The sequence below is a fragment of the Theropithecus gelada genome, chromosome 12 (genome assembly GCF_003255815.1).
Source record: "Theropithecus gelada isolate Dixy chromosome 12, Tgel_1.0, whole genome shotgun sequence".
NCBI classification, from domain to species: domain Eukaryota; kingdom Metazoa; phylum Chordata; class Mammalia; order Primates; family Cercopithecidae; genus Theropithecus; species Theropithecus gelada.
This window is the reverse complement of record NC_037680.1, coordinates 89891473-89908382: the sequence shown is the minus strand read 5'-3', so window position 1 is coordinate 89908382 and position 16910 is coordinate 89891473. Positions and strand designations below refer to the sequence as shown.

General features: G+C 38.9%; 1 protein-coding gene across 3 annotated transcripts in view; it reads right to left on the bottom strand.

Annotated features, from left to right (window-relative positions):
- The window catches only part of SPAG16 (sperm associated antigen 16), a 1132640-nt gene extending 1122216 nt beyond the window's left edge, over positions 1–10424 (bottom strand). For 2 of the 3 annotated variants that reach the window (XM_025405272.1, XM_025405275.1), the window contains exon 1: positions 10184–10424. In XM_025405272.1, coding sequence (XP_025261057.1) covers positions 10184–10319 — 136 coding nt within the window. In that variant the 5' untranslated portion in view covers positions 10320–10424. Of the gene's footprint in view, positions 1–8877; positions 8910–10183 lie in introns of all 3 variants that reach the window. The other variant, XM_025405273.1, reaches the window with a different exon arrangement.
- Between the last annotated feature and the right edge of the window lie 6486 nt (positions 10425–16910).

Below are 16910 nucleotides of genomic sequence, written 5' to 3'. Positions count from 1 at the left end.
TGAATTAAACACTTTAATGCATGACAGTGGTTATGAAAATCAAAGAGAGGATTAGCCTATTTTTCATTTTGCTGCTGATTATAAAATGTCTCTGGTATTATGCTAACCAAGCGTTAGCTGAAGGGGTATATAACAACTTCTGTTGTTTGTAACAAGAATAGATAACGCTTACACAGTATTTAATAGGAGACAGGAACTGTTCTAAGGGTTTTCCATGTATTAACTAATTTCATCCTCATCCTGTCTATGAGGCTGGAACTATAACTCTATTTTACAAATCAAGAATCAGAGGCATAAGGTTCCACAGCTAGGAACTAAAAGAACCCATTGCTTCTCCATGTTCTGTGTGGGTTTTTGGTGCTACATAAATACATAAAGTGCTTGCCAAATATTTTCCTTAGAGATCTAAACCTATAAATGTATTATTGCTACTAAGCTCCATCACAAGTAATCATTCTCCCCTGTATTTCTTATCCCTATCACTTGCAGGAGACACTTAAGCCCCATTCCATTATGACCAACCCTCAGACACGAGGTATCTGTCAAAAGGTCAATATTTTATTGTCAAACATGAGTAAGTGCCTCTCCTAATAACATAGCGAAAAGTAATTAGGCTCAAAAATAGCTAAATGATTAAACAACAACCACACAAAAATAGTTGCATACTTCAGTCTATTCCATAACCTTAATTCATCCATATTAAATCCTACAAGGAGTAAAAATATCTCCTTTATTATCTATTACTGTAGAACAGCTTCTAATAGTATTTGCCTCACTCTCTAATTCCTTGCCATCAGCCTCTTTAAAGAACATAAGGCTTCTACTAGAAATCTGTTCGAGGTATTTTATCTTTCACTAACAACGTATTTCCAACATCTCCCTAATCCCCAGTTCCAATGCCACTGTTACTTCTTATTTAACACCCTACTCCAGATACTGAACCTGAAGGTCATGCTAAGTGAAATGTTAGATACAGAAAGACAAATACTGCATAATCTCAGTTACATGTGGACTCTAAAAAAAAATTCCAACTCCACGGAAAAATTAGAAGGGGAGTTACCAATGAACAAAGGGTAGGGAGAATGGGGATGTTCGTCAAGGTTGCACAAACATTCATTATAAGATGAAGAATTTATGGAGACCTAATATATAGCACACTAACTATGGCTAATAATAATGTAGTGTGCACTTAAAATCTGTAAAGAAAGTAGATCTTAAATATTCTCAACACAAGTAATATAAAAAAGGAAAAGGTAGCTATACGAGGTAAACAGGTCAATTAGCTTGGGTGTGGTAATTATTTCACAATGTATATGTAAATCAAAATACGTTGTACACCTTGAATATATGTAATTTTGTCAATTACATGTCAATAATGCTGAAAAAGGAACAACACGCATTTATTATACTGTAGTTTCTCTGGGTCAAGAACTCACTAATGGTTTAGCTCGTGGAATCTGACTTGGGGTCTCTCATGGCACAGTCAAAATGACAGCAGGATTAGGGTCATCTGAAGGCTGAGATGAGGCAGCAGGATCCACTTCCATGGCAGCTCACTGACATAGTACTAGTTTCCCAGAAGACCTCAGTTCCTCCCCATGTGGATCTCTCCACAGGCTACATGAGCATCCTCAAGATATGGTGGGCTAACTATCCCCAGAATAAGCAGTCCAAGAAAACAATGTGGATGCCACAATAGCTTTTCTGACCAAAGATCAGAAGTCACACATCATTTCTTCATTATCCTACTGGTTACATGGGTCATGCCTATTCAATGTGTGAGGATTACACAAGAGCATGAATATTAGGAGGTGGGGCTCACTGGATGCGTATTAGTTCATTCTCACGCTGCTATGAAGAAATACGCAAGACTGGGTAATTTATAAAGAAAAGAGGTTTAATTGACTCATAGTTCTGCATGGCTGGGGATACCTCAGGAAACTTACAATCATGGCGGAAGGCACTTCTTCACAGGGCGCCATGAGAGAGAGAATGAGTGCAAGCAGGGGAAATGCCAGACACTTATAAAACCATGAGATCTCATGAGACTCACTCATTATCACGAGAGCAACATGGAGGAAACTGGTCCTATGATCCAATTACCTCTACGAGGTCCTGCCCTTGACATATAGGGATTATTACAATTCAAGGTGAGATATGGGTGGGGACACAGATCCAAACCATATCAAGGTGTCATTTTATTTTAGAGACTGGCTTCCTTCCATATTCTGAGTGTTAAAAGAGTCAATATATGTAAAGCATTTAGATTAGTGCCTGGCTTATAGTAAATGATATACAAGTGTTTGTTGTCATTTCTTTTCTCACTCTGGAAAGAGTATCTATGGAAAAAAAAATCTCTTACGTTTCTCATGCCGCTGTTCCCCCATATATTAAAATGAATAAAAGACATTTTAAATTTCCCTCCAGTTATAGATTGATATATTTGATTGTTTTATATAAGATAAAATTTCCGAAGGTTCAGCTAGAGGAAGTTGGCCTCTTTTCTATGAAAAAGCATGACCCCTTCTGAGAGACAGTTCCTAGAAAGTAATTTTGTATACAGTCATTTGTATGTCTTCAGAAAAGCAATGCCATCCTTCACCATGTACACATTACAATAATTTCAAAAAGAATATTCTAAAATCTTCTGGATAGACTTTAAAGTTGTAAATAAGCCAACTACTGATAAGATTATATGTGGAAGATGTCACATGGCAATATACAGTAGAAAAAAAGTGATTTGTCCTCAAAGCATAAAAAATATCAAACAACACTTATATACTCCTACCCAGCAAATACTCTGGACAATGGCTTTTTATCACCTAAATGTATTACTTTCTCACAATCAAAAAAAATTAAGAGAAAACATAAATACCATTTTACAAAGCTTAAAAGTATTTTCACATGGACCAAAACTATATTTATTCTCACAACAACCCAATGAGGTCAAATGGCACAAATACAATCATCTCTAAATTAAAAATGAAGAAACTGATTCAGAGATTAAAAGATTTGCCCAAGATCACATAGCTGTGAATGACAAAGATAAATTCCTGAGATACAAATGCCATAAATTTGCTGCTACATCGTACTGTTTCTACAATGAGACAATAGGAATACACAATATGTTTTTACAAATATCCTAGGTAATGAACTCACCTATTTTTTTCCCAAAAACTCTCAAGTATTACATTAATAACAGGTAAATTAAATCACATAAATAGCTTAATTTGAAGACCCCCAGAGGAAAGAGAAGCAGAAAAGAGCTACCGACTACAGACTCAAAACGAAATCTAACCAAGGGCAAGAGATTGATGAGACAATACGTCAGGTAGTGGACAAAACAATCAAACTAGGAAAATACATACTTTGATTGATTTTTATGTTTCCACAATATAATTTATACTTAAAATTTCCCAAAGGCAACTCAGTTTAAATGTCACGATGTTATTAAAGACATAAATGTACTTTGACACTTATGTTTGTATGCATCTGTTTACCTGGCTAGCTAGCTGGCAATAGAGACAGGTGCACAAACTGATCCTAAAGTGATTCTGTAGCAGTTTGCAAATATACACACTATACAAAATGTGACAATTAATGAATGTGAAATTTGGAGGAGAAAATAGTATTATAGAAATAAGATTAAGATGCAGCACATACCATAGGTCTCATAAGATTGTTTAAAAATAACCCCCAGATTTGACTCTAAGCTTCCCAGTAACCAGGGTAAAAAGGGACATGGAATCAGACACTATCTCTGTATCGACCCAATGAAAACAGATGAGTTTCTCTACAGATATCCAGCAATATCTCGTTCCAAAGCCTGACAGAAATGACATTCTTGGGTTCTCACAAAAAGAATAGTGCATCGTAGAGATATCAATCCCCTTGGCCCTTGGGACAGCATAAAAGGCAGAGTGAAGTAGGATGTGATGGAGTACTGTATGTGAAAAACTTTGGAAAGCATTGTTTTGTATAGCAATCTTGCCAGAGTAGAAAAGGTTAATTCGTCAAGAATGATAAAACTCTGTATACTCTGGTTCTACTTTCACTGAGCAACTTTCTCATTCGTAATTTAATCTCTTAGGTGATCCTACTCTCTAGGAAACATTCATACAATTAAGCTAATCACAGTTCTCATGCAAAGTTATTTTTCTACTGAAATAATAAGTTAGCATTCTGGCCTAAAACCAGTTTCTTAACGTCAAGCTGCCTTTGAGCCCTTACAAAACTCCCTTCCCTCTAACTGCCTAGTATTCCTTCGAAGAACACTGGTGAATTTCAGTCCCAAAATTTTCTTCTGCCCCGTCTGTTCCCCTCATATCTGGTTCTTACCTATCTGCACACTTGGCCTTGACTTGACACTTAATACTGTGCCTGGTTTTCTAGACTGCTCTTGCCTAGGGTAGTGTCCATGGCTCCCCTTTTCTCCCTGCCCTGAAGCCACAGCCTACAGTACCATCCAAGTTCAGACCAGGTTCTGTATTCCTAGTCATAACCTAGACACAGACTGAGGCTCCCATTCCTCACAAATCTCCATTTGCTCTGGAAGGAATTTAGTAGCACTTGTGAGTTTCATAGCATGAATTAGTTCCCTGGTATTTGGTCACCATGGGTGAACTATCTCATAGTTTCTGCACTAGCAGAGCCTGCACCAGATCCTGATACTGTCAATCTTTTCAGAAAATGGGAAAATGTAACACCCACACTGAAACTGCCAGGGAGCCCTAAGCCCATCATAGTACTACAGAGAACACAACTGCCAGAAACCTCAGTGAGACATTTTGGTTGGCCTAATGGCACAGAGCTTGAGGTGCCAACAGGTATGAGGGAGAGACAAGTAACATTCCACAAATGGACCACAGCCAGAAACCAATGAACAATTTTCAGATGCGAGCAGCATACAAAGTACCTTACACACTGGTCTCTTCCACTGTTGCATTTGTAGGTAGTGTTTACTGCCAGCAGCAGCAGCATCTTTATAAAGAACTGGAGTGAAACATATAGCTAATTATATTTTACATGATTTCCCAAAGCTGCTATAGACAGAAATCATTTTGTAATCGTTGCCATCACTGCCGAGCCAATGTACACAGAGGCAATCTAAAATCTAGCCTGGATCTTCCATGATCAACATTTTACTTATTAAGCTGAAATAAAAATACTGTAAATAGCAAATACCATAGTCTTGGTCCCTTTCTTAGGAAGGCCAGTTTAAATAACTGAATAATACAGACAAAAATGGAAGGTAGCTGGCATGCTTGTGGTCACATTCCCTTTTGCCAACTGCTCCCTGCAGTTTTTACCACACAGTCTTCATGAGGACTCAGAATTCTCATTAATATCCTATACCAGGGAGCCACTACCAATTCAACAGAACTGGTAAGAGTGGAGAAATGTACTGGCCACTCCTGTTCTAGATAGCTATTGCGTATCTTCTACCTTCATCACTGGAAAATAACTTCTGTTCAGCATATAAGACTCATAGTGCTCATGAAGCTGATGGTGTAAGTCTTTCCAACTTCTAAGCCAGGAGATCCAAAGATATGGGCTCTACATGTGATATTTCTATCTGAAAATATAAAGGCTAAACATTAAGATATTTATCTACAGGCTTGCTACTTCAATTACAGTCCTTGGACCAGCAGCACCCGTAGCACCGGGAAGCTTCTTAGCAACGCAGAATCTCAGCCCCCTTGCCAGACTTACTGAATTAGATTCTTCATTTAAAGATCCACAGGTGAGTCACCTGCACATTAACGTTTGACTAAAGGACACAGAGCAAAACACATTTTTTTCTCTCCAAATAGCCTATGACTTTCACACAGGTAAATATCAACACTCTGGATTTAGTAACATAGTTCTTAGTCTGTCTATATGCAGGTTGTGTATTCTTTTCATTTGAATATACATAGGGTATGTATGTTCTAATATCTAAGAACCCATGTGTAAAGTTCCAGTGATAAGAAATACACTATTAGGGTTCATAACAATTACTAAGGATTTTAGAAATGTCTTTTCACTTAATACTACAAACATTTCAGAGAAGTACCATTTTATAACAGAAGAAAAAGTGGCTAACACATGTATCTAAGAGAATGCTAGTTTTAAAAAAGAAAAAGAAATCTATGCATCCACCTTTCTAAATGTTTTACTTAACTACAATGTTTAGCTTTAAAAAAAAAAGTTAAAAACCATACAGTAAATTTTAAAAAAGGAAAGGCCAGGTGCGGTGGTTCACGCCTACAATCCCAGCACTTTGGGAGGCCAAAGTGAACCATCCTGGCTAGCACGGTGAAACCCCATCTCTACTGAAAATACAAAAAAAAGAGAAAATTAGCCAGGTGTGGTGGCAGGTCCCTATAGTCCCAGCTACTCGGGAGGCTGGGGCAGCAGAATGGCATGAACCCAGGAGGTGGAGCTTGCAGTGAGCCGAGATCGTGCCACTGCACTCCAGCCTGGGTGATATCTCAAAAAATAAAATACAATAAAATAAGGAAAATTTAAATTTTAATTAAAGTTATCAGTGAACATTACTATTGCAGTGAAAGACTAGATAGAACAGTTACTTAAGAAGACAGCAAACTGGTACATTGGCTCATGTCTGTAATCCCAGCACTTTGGGAGGCCAAGGCAGTAGGATGCCTTGAAGGAGTTCAAGACCAATCTGAATAACAGAGTGAGACCCCCATCTCTACCAAACACAAAAACAAACAAACAAAATTAGCTGGGTATGGTGCCGCACATCTGCAGTTCCCGCTACTCAGGAGGCTGAGGTGGGAAGATTGCTCAAGCCCAGGAGTTTGAAGCTGCAGTGAGCTATGATCATGACACTGCACTCAAGCCTGGGTAGCAGAGCAATACCTCATCTCTTAAAAAAATACTTTTTTTCTAAAGGTAGCATGGTAGAGGTTAAGATATTTATCTACAGGCTTGCTACTTCAATTACAATCCTCAGTATCTCAGATAAGGGCATCAGTCTAGTGTGATCCTCATATTTCAGGGTCTAGAGTCCTTAATTTTGGAGTTTCAGAAAGAGTTGACTTTGGGACTCCATCCAGAGCTGATTAGCTTCACAGAACTGGCTTAAACTTACTCAACTCTCAGAAATTGCTGCCAGGGGTTGGCGAGACCTTTTCAATGGCAAGTAAACGTACACCTATCATCTAAAAAGCCAAATCCTTAGTATTAGAATGCCTAGAGAGAGGAAATAATCAAAAGCTAGAGGAGCCAGATGTCCATGTAGAGGGAGATATGTAACAAAAACAGTATCTTGAGGCTCCACTTTCCTAGGGTCCACGTATTCACTTACTCTTCCTTGAACAAAGTCTCTTTAGACAAGGAACAACAAAATCAATTAACCCTTAGCTTTCTTAGTACAAATTCATTCTGGCCTTCCAATTGGAACTGGGCAGTCCCAAATGTCTGCAGCCACACATTTATAGGCAGCCCTTCCTCACTACAATTGAAAACCTCACCCAAGTTGTGTTGATTTCTAATAAGAGATTCATTCATTCACAAAAGACAACCAACCTTCTTTCTAGGTTCTGGAGATACCTACTTGACCCTTTACATATCTATCACATAGCTAAAATCTCACCTTATATTTTATAATGCTGCAAGTATTTTTCTAATGATGAGTTCTAGAGAGGATTCATGTACTCCATAACTCAATTTCTTAGTGTTCTGACAATAGCTAAGAACCATGTCATGTATGTTTGTATCTCATCTTGTTGAAGTCTAAAACATAAAAGCAATGATATTCTGAGGTTCCTTAGAAGAGAAATAGGTGGCACTGTTAAGAGTTAGGAGATTACAGGGAAGGGGTGTTGCAAGGTAAGAACTCTTTTTCCTGAACACAGTGTGTAAACCATCATAAAGGACATGGGACCTTTATTAATGTCCCCCCACAAGGCGGATCCTGGCTATGTTTCTGCTTTGGACATTAGTCTATTCATATTCTTCATATTTGAGTATTTAAAAGCAGAAAAGTGAGAGATTTCCTGAAGAATTCAAGTCAACTTCTTTGAAAGTCTTGCTCGGTATTGATAGCTCATTGTCTAACGTACTAGGAGCATCTGTTCAGTCATAAGTAAGGGAAGTCCAGATCAAATGCAGATTAGAAGTCATTGAGTATATGTGGGAAGCAGAGGACATCAGATTTCTGATTCATCTGTGCATATTATAACTTTTATTTACCCACCACAATAGCTCAATTAAATTACCTGAAAGCAAAAACTTTTAACCAAAAGAAGTCTCACTTTAGCAACTGTCATAATTGCCTTAAGAAACAATGTCAAATAACATTACACAGGCAACTCTTAATTAACCATGTGAAGAGAGCCCAGGGATACAGGAAAAATTGGTATTCACAAGCAATCCTCAAACTTCATTTCAACTGGGAGTTGAAATGACGAAACCTCTTCCCTCAGCATAGAATATAGCAAAATTAACTGGTTAAATGTTTAACTGTGTATCCCCTGACTACCCTTTGGTTAAAATACAAAATAGTAGTCAGTCAAGCAAAGAAAGAAGAAAAGTAAATGGGTTGGATAATTCACACAGTGGATAGTAAAATCCTAAAAAGTTATAGTTGCTTATATGTGTTAAAGTTCCAATAAGTGTGATTATTTGAAGAAGTCTTTGTAAGACAGGTTTGCAAACTGCTACATCTTGGCAGGTGGGACTCAGTGAGCTCCCTGCAAATTAAGTAAACCTGATTTTCATTGCTGAAAGTTCTGTCATGTTAGACTCCTACCATTTATTTCACAAAGATGTTTGCAAAAAGTTACCTGTCAATCTCATGTTAACAATTAAACTATGTGTTTACGGAAATAATTTTAATGCAAACAAAATTACAAGATGCCTGGTTACCATTCAGTAGCGAGGGCACTGATATAGATACGCTTAGGAAGAATTATGAAAATCGCTGTTAAAGAGGAATATTACTGGAAACGACAGCCTATTAGATCTATGAAAACAGTATAAAACCTCACTTATGACAACTAAAGCACCCACATATTTCTTTCAAATTGATTTCAAGCGATTCGAATTTCTATTCCTGTAAAAGTCGTTTTGGCACCCAATAAAATACTACATATGTTCTTTAATCTTTTAACTAAATTCTTCACAGCTCTCTGTAGTGTGGATGTGTACTGAGGCTGAGTCAGGACAGGTTAATCGGCTTGTCAAAGCTCACAAAATGAATCATTGCTAGATTTCTGAAATCTTGAATTAAAGCTGGGGAGGGTTACAGTTGGACAAAAAAATAAGATTTGGCAGATTTTGGAGTTTCCTTGGTATCTTTAAGAACTGAACAGATAATCATCTCTTTCTTACCGCCTGAATAAAGGACTTAAATGTCTTTTTCTCATGAACCCTCCCCGTCTCCCTAGTAGGGATTAATCTATATAACTAGAGGAAGGGAGTTCTAAAGCCTTAACACAAGAAATAGTGGACCTAATTATCCACACATGGTTATTCAATTTTTCTGTTACTTCCGATAAAAATCGTTAATCACTATCTGCTTTCTTCCTAACATCTCTGAGCTGTGTAGTTCACCAGATCATTATTTGCTCAAGGAGAAAAAAAAAAAAAAAAAAGCAACTATACTATTATTATTATTAAATAGTCAAACTTGGAACTACCCAGGAAGATAATGCTATCAAAACTAAGCATTTAAGCATTAACTGGACCATCCAACTGGATCGTGGGTTGGGTATTCTGAGCTTCAGCTTCTAAAAGTCCAATGGCAGAGGTCTTTCCCTAGTCTCCTAACGTTCCTCCGTTGAATTTATTGGGACGGCTTTCTGAAAGATTGAGGGCTTACTTAGGAAACCCATTATTTGCAAGGAGGGTTGAAGCAATTTGTTGTGCTGTCTTAACATAAAAAGCAACCCTTCATCCAAAATGTACTGAGTGGTTACTAAGTATGAGGCCTTGGAAGGTCTCCCAACTCTTCTAACAGGTACGGGGCACCCTGCGCTACTAAGGGCGAGAAATTCAGTGAGTGGCTCTCAGGAAGACTGCGGTGGCAAAAACAGCACCTTGAAGTCCAACAAAGTCTCCTCCGGAGAGTGGTCCCAAGGCTCAAAAGGCGCCCCCAGTGGGAGGCCCTCGCCTTCCTCCCAACACCCATTACCCGACAGCGCAGCAAGCCGCGCCTCCACGGGAAGGATACGCTCCAGGTAGTAGGCGCCCTCAGCCGCCACCGCGTCCGCCGTGTCCCTCGCGTCCCCAGCTGCCGTCAAACCCATGCCCAACGCCTCTTCCAGCACCCTGACGGCGGAGCTCGGTATCCCTCGCTGAGCAGCCATCTCTGGCGCTCCGAGCCCCCTCCACCGGCCGGCCCACAGCTGTCCCTAAGGGCAACAGCGAAGACGCTGCCCAACGGCCCCAGGCAGCTCTCGCGAGATCCCGGCATCTCTCACCCCGCCCCGAAGGGTTGCCAGGAGTCCAAGTAGCTGTCGCACTCCCGGGCCTCCCGGTTACCGTGGCAACGTTGTTGCCTCGTTAACGCGAGAGCTCAGGCGCAGCTCTCGGAGCGGACAAGATACAATAAACAATTGGCTTGCATTGCACCTTCCTACCCAAGCAGCTTGGTTTTCTTTCGCTTTGACCCTATAATTTCATTCCCACTTCGTTGTCGTCTCTGAATTACCTTTCTCTTGATTCTTGCCCATTAGCAGTCCTCTAATTTCAGATGTTTGTAGATCCCCAAGTGTTCCCAGGGAAAACTACTAGAAAAGGTGAGTTCTCAACACCTAGAAGTTTTTTAAAAATGAAAAAATAAAGTTCTAGAAATCATAATTGAAAGACTGACCCAGGGGAGCTACCAGACGCTTAGCAATAAAGAACTATGGTGTTCAGCTTTGTCAAGTCCTTTCTTGTGATCTTTAATGCATTTAGCTGGACATCTGTTTTGAGTTTGGTTCCATATACTAAGACTTGGAATAGTATTTGTAGCATTGATTCTCGCCAAGGTAAAAACAGTTGCATAAAAATTATGAGCTACAAATTTGGTCCTAACAAATGTATATAGTTGACACTTGCCCTATCATGTGTAGTCTTATTGCTATGAGAGGATCTTCCTCAGGTTATATTGCGTATGTATCAGAAGCAAATTCAAGGCCCTTTTCCTTGCAAATATTTGTTCTTTTTTTTCCCCCTTAATTTTATTTTAGGTTCAGGGGTACATGTGCAGGTAAGCTCATGTCGCAGGGGTTTGGTGTATAACTTATTTCGTCAGCCAAGTACTAAGTGTAGTACCCAATAGTTATTTTTTCTGATCTTCTCCCTCCTCCCACTCTCCTCCTCAAGTAGGCCACAGTGTCTGTTCCCTCTTTGTGTCCATTTCTTCTCATTATTTAGCTCCCACTTATAAGTAAGAACATGCAGTATTTGGTTTTCTGTTCCTGCATTAGTTTGCTAAGGATAATGGCCTCCAGCTCCATTCATGTCCCTGAGAAGACATGATCTCATTCTTTTATGGCTGCATAGTATTCCATGGTATATGTGTACCACATTTTCTTTATCCAGTCCATTGATGGGCATTTGGGTTGAATCCATGACTTTGTTATGAATATCAATGAACATGCATGTGCATGTGTTTTTATGGTAGAACAATTTCTATTTCTTTGGGTATATACCCAGTAATGGGATTGCCAGGGCGAATGGTATTATTTTTCATTCTACATTTCTTGATGAAAACTGGAAGCCAGTGATCCCATAAAAGCTCCCATTTATTACCAAAAGATAGCAGTAATTCCTAAGGAGGGGATTGAGACTGCATGTGTCAGAGCCAGAGAGACAGCTTTCCGAGCCTGCTTCCATCACTTACTAGCTATGACACATTGGGCAAACTACTACTTAATGCCTCTAGGCCCTAGTTTCATCATTTGTAGAATAAAGACAACAATACTACCTACCTCAAAGTGCTGTTGCAAGGGGTAAAGCAACATAAAGCATTAAGAACTTACCAGGAACATAGAAGATACTAAGAAATGTTAGCTGTTATTTCTATTAAATGTTCGATTTTGTTTATTTTTTAGAATAATCAAGGGTCACAGGTAGATATAATAGTCGGATAATTCATTCCTGGTACCTATTCTTTTACTACCCTACTCTTTGTCCTTGAGTTCTCACATCACACATTTCCTGAGTGCTCATTAAATGCAAGGAACAATTACAGGAGGCTGAAAATACAGGAGAAGAATTCTGACATTGGAGAATCCACTGCTTTTATAGAAAGGTTGCTCTTTGTTTCAGAAGAAGGCATTACCTCATCTCTCAAGGTTGTTTCCTGTAAATCCAGCCTTCACAAATGACCTGAGTAAGGAGTGGTCAAAGCCTTAGATTTTTGGCATATCTAGCAAGACATGTAGGAACATAAAAGACATGAAGGAGGATCTCTCAGAACAATTACTGTTTATTTGTTTTTGTTTGTTACAATGGCTCATCATTCTGACATTTTAGATGTAGTGTGTCATCTTCTACAGACGTTTGTCTCCTGCCTCTTCTGTATGACCTTAATTAAGTTCTCTGAGCCTTAGTTTCCTGTTCTGTAAACCAGAGATTTTAATACCTACCTTACTAAAATATAAAGACTAAACAATATACGTGAAAAGCACTTATAACCATGTCTGGTATATCAAATGTTTTCAGTAAATAATCGTTAATAAAATTAGCTTAAAATATTGAATGAATATGCAAGCTTAAATTGGATATTGTATTTTTAAGAAACTTAAACATACAGAAACAATTTAAGATAAAACTTAAATATTTTTAGAAATATGGAGCACTCAGCCAGGCACGATGACTCACACCTGTAATCCCAGCACTTTGGGAGTCTAAGGCAGATGGATCACAAGGTCAGGAGATCAAGACCATCCTGGCTAACATGGTGAAACCCCGTCTCTACTAAAAATACAAAACATTAGCCAGGTGTGGTGGCACACACCTGTAGTCCCAGCTACTCAGGAGGCTAGGCAGGAGAATCACTTGAACCCGGGAGGCAGAGGTTGCAGTGCGCTGAGATCATGCCACTGCACTCCAGCCTGGGCAACAGAGCAAGACTCCATCTCAAAAAAAAAAAAAAAAGAAATAAAGAAAGGAAGGAAAGAGAGAAAGGAAGGAAGGGAGGGAGGGAGGGAGGGAAGGAGGAAAAGAGAGAAAAGAGAAAGAAATATGCAGCACTCAAAAAAGGGGAAGAGTTTAATAGGGTCATATAAAATGAATAAATTATGACCAATATCCATTGCTTAATGTAGAGGAGAAATGGGAAAAAAATCTTCTCCAAAGAGTTCAAAAACAGGAGACTTATGACTGAAGGAAGTATCATTAACTACACTCCTCAAAAAAATGAAAACTTGTAAGTCTAATTCTATGAAGTTTCAAGTAGCCAAAGTTTTAATTCAGAGTTACTAATTTGATTATATCCATTTCATGGATTTCAAAATTGGAAGTCACCCAAGATATGTGTGGTTCAACTACAATTTGAAACACATTTCACAGGGACCTAAGCAGAAGTGGTTTTAAAAATTCCAATTAAAGCTACATTAACATTTTATTTTGTAAACCTTTTGGTCTCCACAATGGTCTGTAAAGCAATGAAATAAAAGCAAAAAATAATTTTAACAAATATAAACAGAACCAATAATTGCATTCAAATAAAAACATGATGCAACCTTTTAGGAAGACTGCTGATATCTTAAAACTAGCATGTATTTTCAAGGAACAAATTTGAAAATAAATGTGTTACATTTGAATTTTTATTCTGTTAATAACTAGTTTAATTAAAAAGAAGTGTGAATGCTTTACTAAGAAAAAAACAAAAAATTCAGACCAAAGTGATTGTTTGAGTTATAATGCCTTTCCATCCTATAATATTTCCTTTTTAATATACTGCACAAACTTCCTTGGAGTGGGAAAAAAAATGCCTTAATATTTTGATGAATGAACAGCAAACTATCTACTTTCCCTTTGAATGCATTACTGAAAAATATAAATAAAGAAAACCAGTGGAGACAGTAGAAATAAAGCAACAACCACAAAAGGCAACAAATTTTATCTCCTCCCAGCCTAAATGCTCCATTTATGTAAAAGTGAAATTATTTTTAAAAGCAAAACCAGAAAGGAAGCTGACAATGGATGTACTCTTTGTATTTGTAGTTTTAAAGCAGAAAATAATTACATGCAATAATATAGTAAAGTAGTATTCAATTTTCATAAGTTATGAGCATTCATTTGCTATAGATAGAGCCCAAGCCATTTACTGATGCATCTTTTTATAAAAGTAACTATCTTATTTTCTTTCAAAACTTAACAGTAAGTGGTGGCCAATTTTAGATTTCTGAATTCATAGAAGTAGTACTAATTGACTATGGTGGAAAATTATCATTTCAAATATACAGCATATATATTTCCCTTTTTCACCAACAACCACTGAAAATTCATTTCTCTAGTGTTCTGAGCCCACGTAGTTCAAACAGGGTCAATCCTCTGTCTCTGGCAAGGAACATATGTTCCAGGTTTAACCCAAAAGAATACCTCATTATTCTTGGCTACTGTGATCAGTTCTGAAGTTGGTATGTGTCTTAAAAGGAGCCAAATTAGATTTGGTAAGAATTTGTTGGAAATTTTGGGAGATTCTTACTCTGCCCCTTGGGACTTAGTTCTGGAGTTGTTCCAGCATGATTGCAAGAATGAACAAATTATCTATCTAAGAATTCAGTCAGCATGGAAGACCTGAGTGAAGAAAGAGAAAACTTGAGCCCAGATGCAATGACTTGAACCCGTAGCATACACACATGTATTTCTTTGCTCTGTCAGCTGAGAGGGCCTAGAAGCAACAACACCCCCATTACAATGAGCACTTCAGATTTTAGATTTTAATACCATTTGCTAATTAAAAGGATAGAGGGCTCCTTGGAGAGACGGCTGGTTTTAGGGCTTGATGGGGAATAAACAAGATGAGCCTAGAGGATCTTACCGTTCCAGAAAGTAAAAAAGATCCTGCCTCTGAAAAAAAATCTCAAAGTGATGGACATAGGTCAAAGGGACACAGCAGCCAATTGTCCTAAGTGAAGCTAGGATGATTTCAGCAACCAAATTAATAAAGTAGTACTGAAGTATAACTCAAAGTATAAAATAAATATCTGTGAGTCCATACTGATACAAATAGATGATTAAATGATAAATAAATGAATGGAGAAGAATGGACAAATCTCCTGTGATGAATAATTTCAAGTAATTTATGTAGATACTCTACATTCCAGGAGATGGAGCATAGCTGCACATTCCTTAAGTATAGACTACACATAGTGAGTTTCTTGTATAGTAAAATCCCAACTTGACAGTGCAGAAAGCTGATAAACACCACCTCACCCAGGTGATCAAGATTAATATCAACAGTGATAAGTCATGTTGGTATTGGTATTATGTAATGAGAATGGCATTTCATCTCTGTGATCTTTCTCCCCAGAACCTGTAAGCATGGACCAATCAAGAGAAAACATCAGATAAATCTCAGTTGAAGGAAACTACAACATACCTTACCCAGTACTTCTCAAAACTATCAACATCATTGTGTTAGTTCATTTTCACACAGCTGAAAAAGACATGCAAGACTGAACAATTTACAAAAGAAACAGGTTTAACTGGACTGACAGTTTCATGTGGCTGGGGAGACCTCATAATCATGGCAGAAGGCAAGAAGGAGCAAGTAATTTCTTACATTGATGGTGGCAAGCAAAGAGAGCTAGTGCAGGGAACTCCCGTTTTTAAAACCATCAGATCTCATGGGACTGATTCACTACCACAAGAACCGTATGGGAAAAACCACCCCCATGATTCAATTCTCTCTCACCAGTTTCCTCCCACAACATGTGGGATTATGGGAGTATAATTCAAGATGAGATTTGGGTGGGGACACAGCCAAACAATATCATTCCACCCCTGGCCCCTCTCAAATCTCATGTCCTCACATTTAAAAACCAATTGTGCCTTCCCAACAGTCCCCTAAAGTCTTAACTCATTTCAGCATTAACCTAAAAGTCCACAGTCCAAAGTATCATCTGACACAAGGCAAGTCCCTTCCACCTATGAGCCTGTAAAATCAAAAGCAAGTTAGTTACTTCCTAGATACAGTGGGGTTACAGGGATTGGGTAAATACAGCCATTCCAAATGGGAGATATTGGCCAAAACAAAGGAGCTACAGGCTCCATGCAAGTCCAAACTCCAGCAGGGCAGTCAAATCTTAAAGCTCCAAAATGATCTCCTTTTACTCCATGTGTCACATCCAGGTCAAGCTGATGCAACAGGTGGGTTCCCATGTTCTTGGGCAGCTCCACCCCTGTGGCTTTGCAGGGTACAGTCTCCCTCCTGGCTGCTTTCATGGGCTGGTGTTGAGTGTCTGCAGCTTTTCCAGGTGCACAGTGCAAGCTATCAGTGGATCTACCATTCTGGGGTATGATGGACAGGTGGCCCTCTTCTCACAGCTCCCCTAGGCAGTGCCCCAGTAGGGACTCCATGTGGGGGCTCTGATCCCACATTTTCCTTCTGCACTGCCCTAGCAGAGGTTCTCCATGAGAGCCCCACTCCTGCAGCAAACTTCTGCCTGGACATCCAGGCATTTCCATACATTCTCTGAAACCTAGGTGGAGATTCCCAAACCCCAATTCTTGACTTCTGTGCACAGGCAGGCTCAACACCACACAGAAGCTGTCAAGGCTTCAGGCTTGCACCCTGTGAAGCCATGGCCCAAGCTCTACTTTGGCCCCTTTCAGCTATGGCTAGAGTAGCTGGGACACAGGGCACCAAGTCCCTAGACTGCACACAGCATGAGGACCCTGGAACCAGCCCTCAAAACCACTTTTTCCTCCTACACTTCCAGGCCTATGATGGGAAG